The sequence below is a fragment of the Rhinolophus sinicus genome, linkage group LG10 (genome assembly GCF_036562045.2).
Source record: "Rhinolophus sinicus isolate RSC01 linkage group LG10, ASM3656204v1, whole genome shotgun sequence".
In the NCBI taxonomy this organism is placed as follows: domain Eukaryota; kingdom Metazoa; phylum Chordata; class Mammalia; order Chiroptera; family Rhinolophidae; genus Rhinolophus; species Rhinolophus sinicus.
The window spans coordinates 26,935,894-26,948,271 of NC_133759.1; the positions used below are offsets into that span (position 1 = coordinate 26,935,894).

Here is a 12,378-nt window from a genome sequence, read left to right on the forward strand (position 1 = left end):
GACCTCAGATTTTCTTAACTGTGTATCTTTCTGCATTCTGTTATCAATCACACCCAAAATCCTATTCATCAGCCAAAATTCTTTTATTCCTGATGGAATCACTGATTCATGTCTCCTACTCTCCCGTCACAATCTCTTATTTTTCCGGTTTGTTTGTTCAACCACTCCCTTTCCACCTGTTCTTTAAATTCATAAAAACAAAACACTCTAGAACAGCTAGGTTTAATTAAGATTAAATACAATTTAAAATTTCTCGGTCATAGGAGCCACAATTCAAATGCTCAATAGCCACATATGGCTAGAAGTTACCATTTTGGGGTCAATGCAGATATAGACTATTTCCATCACCACAGAAAGGTCTACTGGACAATGCTGCTCTAAGCCAGCAGTGGTCAAACTATAGCCAATGGGCCAAATACAGCCGTCTGTCTGCTTTTGCATGGTCTGCAAGCTACAATTGGTTTTTCATGTTTCTGAATGTTTGGGCTGAAAATCTAACAATTGGTATCAATTTTGATGATAGAAAACATTCAATTTGAACCCCAGTAAAATACTTACGTAGTATCTTTGATTTTTACCTTTGGCTTGCAAAGCCTAACAATACTTAACTCTCCAGCCCTTTATGGGAAAAGTTTGCCAACTCCTGCTCTAGACCATTTACTGCCTTTATTTTACTTTATAAATCTTTCTCCTGACATTTTCTGGGCTTGCTTTGATCTTTACCTTCATCTTCAAAATAATCATTATTCTAAATGTGTATTTTTGTACTTTTAATATTTCTGTATTCTTGCTGTAGCGTTTATCCATAGACTATTAAGAATTGTTTTGTATGTTAACATTTAATGTGAATGTTATGTTGTATGTCTCTTTTTGCAACTGACTTTTAATGCAACATTGTTTTTCAGATTTTTCCATGTTGGCAGATGTAGGCTATTTTCTTCGTTGTACAGTATTTTGTTATGTAAATAAATCACTTATTCTTTTGGGATATAATTTGCCTCTACTTTTTCATTATTATAAATCAGTCCTCGTACACACGTAAGTTTCCATGAAGTTGATACCTAGAAGTGGAGTGGCTCTCTAAAGTGGTTGTACCAATTCTCACACAAGGAATATATTACTCTAACAGCAATTCATGTTTCCAGTTTCCCCACATACTATCACTTGGTGTTACTGAACATTAAAATTAGCCAAGCAAATGAGTATGAAATGGTTTCTTTCTTTTAATTACTTACACGATTTTATCGTATTAATTGCTTGTGAGAATTCAAGTGTTTATTGGTCATTCTCATTCCTTCTGTGAATTGCTTGTTATATCTTTCTCCCACTTTTCTATTAGAATGTCTTTTTCTTACTAAATAGTATGGGTTCTTTATATATTCTAGATACCATTCCTTGTCTTTATTTACATGGATTATAACTATCTTTCCTTAGTTTCTACCTTTTCTTTCTTTATACCTTGTTTATAATGTCAATGTTTGGGAGTTTTAAATATTAGTATCCTCTATCTTCTAAGTAAAATTTGCCTATATCCTATCCCATATACATCTTATATTTTGGGTAGCAAGAATAGCCTCAAAAATAAGTTGAAAATACTTTCTCTTTTTGCTCTATGGAACAAATTGTACCTATAGAAGGTGTGGTAGCACTTGCCATTAAAACCATTTACCATGTGCTTTTGTGGGGAAATTTCTGTCTTAGTTTAATAAGTCTAACAGGTTCTCTAATTCTTCTTGATTCTGTTTACCTTTTTCTCAGGAATTGTATATTTCATCTTTTATATAATGGCTTGAGTTATTTATAATATTTAAAAATATTTTTCAAACCTATACTATCTGTAGTTATGTTAAACTTTATTGCCTAGTTGTACTTGCTTTTGTACTTGAGAAAAATATAAATTCTCTAATTGAGTGCAATGTTACAATTTTCAAATTTTTATCTTTACCAATTTTGTCTGGTTCTCTTATTTACTAAAAGTATAATAATACATTATTTTTTGATTTGTTCATTTTATTTCCTAGTGAATTGTTGCTTTTGTAACTATTGTATTCACTCCATTTTTCCCTTATAATGGTTTTCTATTATATCTTAAAGTCTGATACAGCTAAGGCAACTTATATGTAGTTAATATTTACCTGCATTTAGTTATTAGCCAGACAATCAGCTCTAATGCATCTTTGGGAGCAACAATTAATGTAAGACCATATAAGACCCAGTCTTATAGTAAAATCCTGGTCTTATAGTAAAATATGACCGGGTCTTATATTAATTTTTGCTCCCAAAGATGCATTAGAGCTGATTGTCCGGCTAGGTCTTATTTTTGGGGAAACACGGCATATCATTTTTCTTTTTCATTTCTTTAAGCCTTCTTCCTATGTTGATGTTTTAGATGTCTCTTTAAGAAGCATATTAAATTTTGGTTTTTTTAGTCCAAACTGAATTGTCATCTTTATCTAGTAAATTCAATCCATTTACATTGATTGTGATAAGTGCTATAATTTATTTCTATCAACTATTTCGTGCTATCTACTTTGCCATTTTATTTTTCTTACTGTTTACCTCTAGATTGATAGAGTTGTTTTTTAAGTGATCATCCTTAAATGGCTTACCTTGTATACTTGACTTTTCCGAAGTCCAAGGTTCTGAAGTACATCTTTTATGTCATTTTGATGACAGTCAAATTCTCAGGTTTTTTTCCAGAAATTAAATTTTGCCCTCAGTAGATTGTTGAATACCCCCAGCATTTAATTTTCTTATGGTCTTTATTTTGCTGTTGAGAAGTTTTGTCAGTCTAATTTTTGCTCATTTTATTAATATATCCTAAGCATTTAATATTGACTTACTATAAATGTATTTTTAAAATTCATTTTCACTCATTTCCTTCTAGTTTATAGAAATGCAATTGATTTTCATACATAGATCCTAGTAAATTCACTCACTAGTTCTAGTACTTTTGTAGATTCCTTAGAATATTTTTATGTCCATGATCTTATAGTCTATAAATACAGTTCATTTCTGTCCTACTTGTATGCCTTTCCTTGCCTTATTGCGCCAACTGGAACCTCTGCTATCATGTTGAGAAGTGATGAGAGTAGACATCTTTGCCTTAGTCTCAACCTTGGGAGCACATGGTATCCAGCATTACTATGATGTTGGCTGTACGTTTCTACTGATAACACTTATCATATTGAGAAAGTTTCATTGGATTGTTTGCTGTGAGTTTTTTTCCATAAATCATAAATGGGTGTTGAATTTTGTCAAATGCTTTACATGTATCTATTGAGGTGAACTTTTTTCTCCTTTATTTTGTTCATATCGTTAGTTACATTAATGGATTTCCTATGTTAAAGCCTCCTTGACTTAATGAGATAAATCCCACTTGATCATAATCTATTCTTTTTTATATATTGCTGAATTCCATTTGCTAATCATTTGGTAAAGGTTTTCACATCTATGAAAGGATTATTGGTTTAATAGTTTTCTTGTAATTTTTTTTTTTTTTCTGGCTTTAGTATCAGGTTAACAATACTGGTCTCATAAAACATTTTTTGCAAAACACCTGTTTTCTCAGTTTGTGTAGGATTAATACTACTTTTTTCCTTAAATGTCTGAAAGACTAGTGAAGCCATCTGTGCCTTGAGTTTTCTTTGAAAAGTTTTTCATTATGAATTTAGTTTCTTTAATTGATATAGGGATGTTTAGGTTTTATATTTCTTCTTTAGTCAGTTTTGCTAATTTGTGTCACATGAGGTCTTTTCCCATTTTATCTATCAAATGACTTGGCATGTTTATAATATCCCCTTATCCTTTTAATACCTTGCATGCAAGCTCTAGCTATGTCCTCTTTCATTCCTGATATTCGTGATTTATGCTTTCTTTTTTCTTCTAAGTTTATCCATTTTTTAAAGACCTGGTTATTTCACTGATTTCTCTTTTTTTGCTCATTTCCTATTTCATTGATTTGTACTCCTTCATATTCCTCCTTCTACTTTGGGTTTAATTTGCTCTTTTTCTTAAGATAGGCTGAATTAAGACCTCTCTTATTTTAATATGAGTATTTTAATGGTATAATTTTCCTCTTAAACACTGTATTGGCTGCATCCTACAAATATTAATATGTTGTTTTCACTTTCATTTAGTTCAAGATGTTTTATAATTTTACTTGTGACTTTGTCTTTTCCCTTTATGCTTCATTTTGGATCGCTTCTATTGCCATATCTTCAATTTTACTTATATTTTCTTCTGCTTTGTCAAATCTTCTATTGATCCCATCCAGTCAATTGTTCACCTCTGGAAACTGCATTTGGTTCTTTTTATATATATCTTCTATTTTCCTCTTCATTCTACTCATGTTTTCTTTATATCCTTGAGCATACTGATGTTTATAAAAAGTGTTTTAGGGGCGACCAGATGGCTCAGTTGGTTATAGCGTGAGCTCTTAATAACAGGGTTGTCAGTTCGATTCCCACATGGGCCAGTAAGCTGTACCCTCCACAACTAGATTGCAGGACAACGTGGAGCTGATGGGCCCTGGAGAAACACACTGTCCCCCAATATTCTCCAATAAAATTAAAAATAATAATGCTTTCAAATAAATAAATAAATAGTTTTAATATCCTTGCCTGCTAATTCCATTATCTTTCGTATCTGGATTAGTTTTTATTGGTCAATTTTTCTTTTAGTTATGTATCTTTCCTGCATCACATTATCTTGTAACTTTTTACTGGATACTGTACATTGAGAATTTAACATTTTTATAAACTACATTTTGTTGTATTCCTTTAAAGAGTTTTGAGCTTTGGTCAAGCAATTAAGTTACTTGGACATCAGCTTAATCCTTTTTAGGTTTGGTTTCAGGCTTTTGGAAGCAGGTCTAGGGTAGCTTTTACTCGAGGGCTCCTTTAGCCCCAGTACTAAGATAGGACACAGCTAAGGTCTCCACTGAATGTCCCACGCATTTAAACAAGGTCTGCCCACTCTGGCTGCTGGGGGCTGGGTGTACAAATGATTCCCAGCCCTGTACAAGCTCTGAGAGTTGTTCAGCGTACCATTCCCTGTAATTACTCTTTACCCTGCCACGGTGCTTTCCCTAGCTTCATGAAGTTTCACCCTACAGATGTGCAGATTAGTATTCAACTAAGACTCAGAGAAGCCGAAGCAGAATTCTGGAGCGCTCTCTGTGCATAGCTCCTTTTCCATTACTCTACTAGCAAATTCTAGCTTCCTCGAAACCTCAGTATCTTCTCAACTCAGTAGTACTGGACTCTGTTTGGATTCCCCCTCCTTTGGCCACAATTCTGAAACTGTCTTAGAAAGAAATATAGGCGGAACATACGTCTCACTCTGTTGTTTCTCCTTCTTTCTGGGATCAGAGCCCTGTAAGACCTATTGTCCAATTTCTGGAAAGAGTTTATTAATATATTAATACTGAGTCCAATTTTCTCACTTATAATGGGTGACAAGCACTGTAGTAGTTACTCCTTCATGGGCAGAAGTGGAAGTCAGTATTCTCCTTGGGATTCACTGACTATAAATATCCACGTCTTTTATTGATTGTAAAAAAAGTTCTTAGTTTGTTAAGCATTACCTTTTCCCACTCTCCTTATACAACTTCTAACATTATTGGACTTTTACTTTACAATTCGGCACCAACTGTTTCAGGCACTGTTCTAGGCATTTGGGATACCTCAGTGAGCAACATAAATATTCTGTCCTAATGGAATTCACATTGTTTATAGCCAATCTTCTGTCTCTTAATTCCTTTTTTCTATTTATTTGCCTCTATGTTCTTTCTGTTTCATTCCATTAGTTCTATATTCCAGGTCGCTCATTCTATCCTTGGCTGTATCATTGCCTATTTAACCTGTCACTTAATGTTTTGCTGTTTTTAACAATTATAAGCACTTCTTTTCTTTTGGAGTATTGGTGTTTTCTCACATTAGGCATCTCAACTTGGTACTTGTTGGGTCTGCTGACTTTTGATTATGATTTGTTTGCTCTGTTTCCTAATTTTTTGTGAGCTCGTCCTTCACAGGACACAAAATTTGTTCAGCTTACCAGCCATTTCCTATTTCCCTTAAAATAAAATCCAGTATTCTCAATATGGCCTATTATGGCACTATACCATTTCACACCATTCCTCTTTGCTCTACCACTTCTGTCCTATTGGTTCTCTCAATTTTATGATTCTTTACTGCTTCATGGATTTCTCAGCCGGTACTGTCCCTGCCTTCCTTTCTCCAAATTGTGCCTTAGTCAATGCCCATTCATCTTTCAGCACTAGCTTAAAAGTCATTTCCTCTGGGAAGCTTTCCCTAAGCTCCCACTTCCCAGATTGTGCTTTCCTTCTTATGGTCTCTTAGCACTATACCAATGGAAGCTCCAGAATTTCCCTATAGACTGGACCCTGTGACGGTGACTTTTGTGAGATTGGGGAAGGGAACCCAGGGAGTGCCTAGGAAACTTCTTAAAGCTACATATGCGTGACAAGTATCTTTTTAATTTAACTTGTATATTGATGAAGCCACCCTTGGTGCCACCACTATAAGCTCCACCTCCCACTGTAACACTTTTAACAGTTGTAATTACTTGTTCAATGTCTGATCTCCCCATGAAAATGTATGTACCTTTGATCGTTTTTTACCTACAGTAGCTTTTGTGAGCCTATTACTAAAGCCCAGACTCCTTACCACGGTGCTCCACGACCCTCTCCAACCTGATTCCCACAACACATCATCAACCTTCACCCAACCTCATATTAATCTCTTACCTCTGAATTCACATGTTACCTTGTCACATGGTTTACATTTCATTTCCAGTAATAGATTTAAGTCTTAAAAGCTGGCAACTTATCTTTGTAAAATATTAAAAACTATATAGGAGAGATGCTGAGATGTACACAGAGCTACAATTGTGCAAGTATGTGAGTGTGCTAAGCAGCAGTAGTGCTGGCACACTTAATAGCAGTCTGTGGAAAAAAAGATTTGAATTAGAGCTTGCTCACAAACTTATTATGAACCAAGTGTGTACTCTATTCAACTCTAAAACAGCTGACATCAATCGAACCCAAGGACTTTCTTACAGGACATTCATGTGTTTCACAGATACAAAGTAGAAAAACTGGAGGGGGGGAAAAAGCACTTTTAATTTCTAAACCAAGTAACACTTCTTCAGGTGTATTTTTTTTCTTTGTTTACTGAATGACAGTGGGCAAGACGCAATGGACAACTCAACAGACACAGATACAGTGTCTCTCCTCTTGAAAACCACTCATTGATGCACTGTGGATTTTTATGAAACTTCCTACAAATGCAACAATTCTAAACATCTTCAACAAATTGCTTAAGAACTAAGAGTTAAAGATGTAATCGATGGTCATCAAACAGATCATACATTTTCCCTGTTAAAATCAAATTGCTAGAAGAAAACACACCACCAGGTTGAGAGCTTTTCAAAATATAATTTAAAACTATTTTGTACCAGTACAATATATTAATTTTACAAATGTAAAATTTTATCAGCTGTTAAAGCATTTGCAAAAACCACACATCCTACTTCAGCTTTATTGCACAATATCTATAAGAAAATATTAATTTTTAAATTAGAAAACATAAAAATGCTTTCAATATAGAAGAGACAATCTGATTTTAAAGACAATACTCTATAAGAATGTCTACCCAGGAAATAAACTTTCACAGGATATCAAGCTGGACAGATGCTTCGGCAGATCCAGTACAAAGCACTGTTTAAAACCAGTCTGAGATACCATGTTTCCCCAAAAATAAGACCTAGCAGGACAATCAGCTGTAAAGCGTCTTTTGGAGCAAAAATAAATATAAGACCGGGTCTTACGTTATATAAGACCCGGTCTTATATTACAGTAAAATAAGACCAGGTCTTATATTAATTTTTGCTCCAAAAGATACATGAGAGCTGATTATCCAGCTAGGTCTTATTTTTGGGGAAACACGTACTTAATCCAAACTGTATCATCATTCTTCATTAGAAATCTAGATGCCACTCAAGGTGGTTTCTTATACTTAAAAAAGTTGAGGCATTTTTCAGTGTGAGCATTCTGAATATCTCTTACATATTAAAAACAATACTTCCAACTTAATAGCCATTTGCAGGTTCTTTTTCCTTCATGCAGATTATCTCTGGCAACTGTTTTTAATGACTATTAAATGATCATCTTAATTCACTTATGCTGATAGAAAACATCAAGTTAAATACACTTTTAAAAGCTAGTCCTTTACAAAAATCAGTTTATAAATTTGTATCATAAAAATTAGTGTCAAGACCATCAAGGTGGCCTTCATTTGTTTTATATTAGTTGGTTCTCCCAGAGTTGGGATGGCAGATGTCCCACTTTTCTATGTAGTGTTAATCAAGAAATAAATCCAAGCACTAAACTGGAATCCTACAACAGGTTAATAAGGTTGTAGGATGGATTTTAGTGGGATATTACCCTGGGTCTATAAACCAATGTCGATGTGAAAATACTGACAGCAGATCTTGCTGGTAATTTAATTCACCTTAGATAATGAATATACATAATCTAGAGAGGCAAAAGGAAAAATATCCACATATACATTATGACTGAGGTGGTGTGTATCATAGAAAAGGAGAAAAAAAATCCTTATTTATTAGAACAAGGGTTCACCATATTTGATACATATATAGAATATACCTCTTTTCCTATTAAAGTATGTTGATTCAGTTTCAAGTGTTTTCAAATTTATGCCTTTGTGGCCCAGGAAATTGCCTTCTGGAACTTATGGCCTGCATAAGCAAAGTCAAATAAAACATTCCACATTTGTGTAGAGAAAATAATTATTAAAATAGTGGTTGTGTACTCACAAGTTTGTTGTAGGTAGACAGAATTATCAAAACCCAGAGGCTTATAAAAAAGTTTGCATTATTTAGAATTTCTTCCTTAGGAATTGAAGCAGTTGCTTTTCTGGAACTGCATTTTTTTCAGAACTGCTCAAAGCACCTCATCTAGATGAGTGTTTTTAAAATATACATATAAAAAGTCTACAATGAGACTTCAAACATCACATATTTCACCTTTTACGGGCTTTTTATCATGTATTCCTTCCTTAAAGTCCTTCAGAAAAAAATAAAAATAAACTCTCACATTCCATTAGGAAAAAATGGAAACATTCACGGTCTGAAATTTTCTGGATTCCCCCAAATCTTGGTACTATGTGCGATTTCCTCATGTACAGGTTTTGAGGAAACCTCTGGTCATCTATTATTGACTATTCAGTTAATAGACATGCCATAGAAAATTTACATGAATAGTAGTAAATAGATTAAAATCTATTTCATAAAATAAAAAATGTTCTATGACTTCAATTTAAATACATATCTGAAAAGCTAAGAGGAGGTTTTCTGTTTTTCAAAAGTGCTAATTATTACATTTACAAATATCTTCAATACATTATGTCCAATTTTTTGTAAAACTAAACCACCTTGCTTTAGGCACACTGATGAGTTTCTAAGAAGCAGAGGGGGGAAAAATCACTTGTCAATTAATCCAGCTTCCTTAATTTTACTGAAGAAGAATTTCTCCAGGATATTGGCACATTTGTAGTATTCACTCTCAGGGGGGTTGTACTCTTTGCAATTGGTAAAGACTCGCTGTAAGTCAGCCATGAACAATTTCTTAGACACGTAGTACCTATTCTTGAGGCGTTCGCTCATGGTTTTCAGATCTGCACAGGAAAAAAGAAATATTAGCAATCTTTGACTCCTTTTACACATTAGCTGACAAAAGTGAGATTGGAAAAGAAATCTGTGTCATCGATTTGATTACATTTTTACCATCCCAATGCCTTTGTTTAAGAAAAATTCATATGATCAGGGAAAACAGTTCTTAAATCTTATGTTCTTTCTTTTGTGTTTCTTGTATAAAGTCACAGCATTTTAACATTGAGGGGACCATTATTAGTCATCTGGCCGAATCCCCTATTCAGCACAAGAAGCTAAGTAGATTAGCAGTGATACCTAAGTGTGATAAACTAAGTACTGTTAGCTATTCATTCGGAATTGTGAATGAAGAGGCTCATTCTACATGAGGAGAACACGTGGAACCTTTGTACTGAATCATTTCATTACTTAAATCAAAACAATCAAACTGTGTTAGTTTCACTAAAGTCACAGGTATTGTTGTAGAGACAGAACTAGAAAAACTGATCAGGAGTACATCTGCAAATACAACAGTGACCTTGCAGATAAAATGGTTCAAATGATTTTAGTTTCATCATCCATCAATAACCTAAGAATGACAAACTTTACTTAATAACCTACTTTCTAAAGCAAATAAGCCTTGTGAGACTATTGTAAAAAGAATAGGTTCCCAATACATCTACTTGCATTCAATGGTATTATTTTTACAAATGAAAACAATGTTTCATATAAACGTGTAAGAATACAATGGGGCTTCTTTAATTTTCAGTCTCAGGATTAATTTAAAGAATTCCATGCGGATTAAAAGATGCTCACATCTTCTACTTATTAACATTAACTTATTAACATTGTCTATTTATAGGTCCCTAGTTGTCTCTTAAGTCTGATTCTATCATTAAAAATTATATTAACTATGCATGAAAAAATAAGTCAAAATTACTAAAGAAATAGTTTTGAATATCAATAGCCCAAATTCCCACTATATTATCAAATTTTCCAGAGGGAAGGAAATTTATAACCAAATACATTGGGATTATCATTTAATAAGATAAATAAATTTATGTGCAACATCTCAAAATGGGAAGAACTTCATTTGCATCAAAAGCCTAACCTCCCACAAGTCACCAAACAAAAAATGGAAAATATCTGCTTCTGCCTATTTCCTTTGACTAAAGCCAACTCAATTAAGAGGTATGTCATCACATCTGTGAGTTCAACCGTCAACTTTCTTCTCGAACTGAAATAGTTTGGAGGGACAGAAAAATTGTAAAGTGTTAAGATACACAAAGGCTCACAAAAGACCCCAGTAAGTGTCTCACCTAAGTGTGACTGAACAGATGAAGATGTCCTCTCATTTAATGAAGAAAGAGAAATGAAATTCTGCTTCTCGAGGTAAAATCAGATGTCTACCTTCCTTCTACCTAAATGCCTACCACTTAATATATGCTGCCACATAAAATATTTAAAACATTTTGGAACAAAGAGACGTGTTACCCAAAAAAGAAAAGTAAGGGGGGAGGGGGGTGATGGAATGAAACTTGACACAAAGAAGTTTATCCGAAAGCTTTTCAAACTCTGTTTTAGAAGGGAAAGGGTAAGAAGTAATCGGAAGAACCTAAAATATATCAGAAACGAAACAAGAATCATAAAAGTGTTTGGACCTTTCTGATTAATTACAACCAATTTTGCATATTTCCTTTCTAGTCTAAAGTGATAGACAATATCTTTCTTCCTCTAGCCTTCTTATATTCTTTCAATCGACCAAATGGCATGGGTTAAAAAAGATGATTAAACATCAGTGATACCAAATATGGAGATACCATTGAGTTGTTTTATTTTCCTTCCCCCACACACCCACTTGGGAATTCTGGATAAATTGGAAAACCCTGCCTAGCAATCCATGCGTGGTAAGAAGACACGTTTAGGCCAGACTGCTCAGACAGTGTTCCTCAATAAAACAGGTTACATCTCATTCATTTAGAAGAGTTTTTTTAGGGCACAGGGGAAAGAGAAGAAATGTTTTTGGAAAAAGCCAAGAAGGTCATGAGGAAAGTCAAATTACAGATTTGTCAATCTTGTCCTCAGACACATGACCATCGTAAGGGCAAGACTACACGTTTCACCCAGCATCTAAAGGCATCCCAACAAATCTTTTTAGCTCCACTAAAGAGCACCGTTTCCTGTTTTAATCAACTTCGTCAGGTACACACCTCAGATTTTGTGTGTGTGGCACTCAGCTATACACACAAGTGGTATCCAAGTGGAGAGGCTCACACCCTTCTCAGATGGCACCAAGCAAATGACTTCCAGAAAGCAGGCTGTGAGTAGGCTATGACTGACAGGGGCCGCTACACCTACCAACGCAGGTCTTCAGAGTGCAGGAGACGGGGGCGGGAAGAGAATCATTCTCCCCAAACGCATACAACTTTCCCAGGAGGGTTTCACAAGTAGGTGATATGGTCCAGGAGATGAGAATGCAAAGGTCAGTTAAGTTTGGAAATGGACATAAAGGGTTTCGACATACGTTTTATATCACGGGAAATACTGATTCCCAAATCACCCTTCCATTCTAGACTCTGTCAACCCTCACTTTGGTTTTCGTGTAATAGCAAGGCAGAGACAAAAGGGGAAGAAAAGCATATGGATGTGTGTCCATGTTAAGGAGTACCTACCACCGGTTATGAT

The 12,378-nt window shown here is 34.5% G+C and overlaps 1 protein-coding gene across 2 annotated transcripts in view; it reads right to left on the reverse strand.

Annotated features, from left to right (window-relative positions):
• Nucleotides 1-7,439: 7,439 nt before the first annotated feature.
• Nucleotides 7,440-12,378, reverse strand: part of KAT2B (lysine acetyltransferase 2B) — a 91,397-nt gene continuing 86,458 nt past the window's right edge. The window contains exon 18 of one of the 2 annotated variants that reach the window (XM_074312789.1): nt 7,440-9,719. In XM_074312789.1, coding sequence (XP_074168890.1) covers nt 9,526-9,719 — 194 coding nt within the window. In that variant the 3' untranslated portion in view covers nt 7,440-9,525. The remainder of the gene's footprint in view (nt 9,720-12,378) is intronic. The other variant, XM_074312790.1, reaches the window with a different exon arrangement.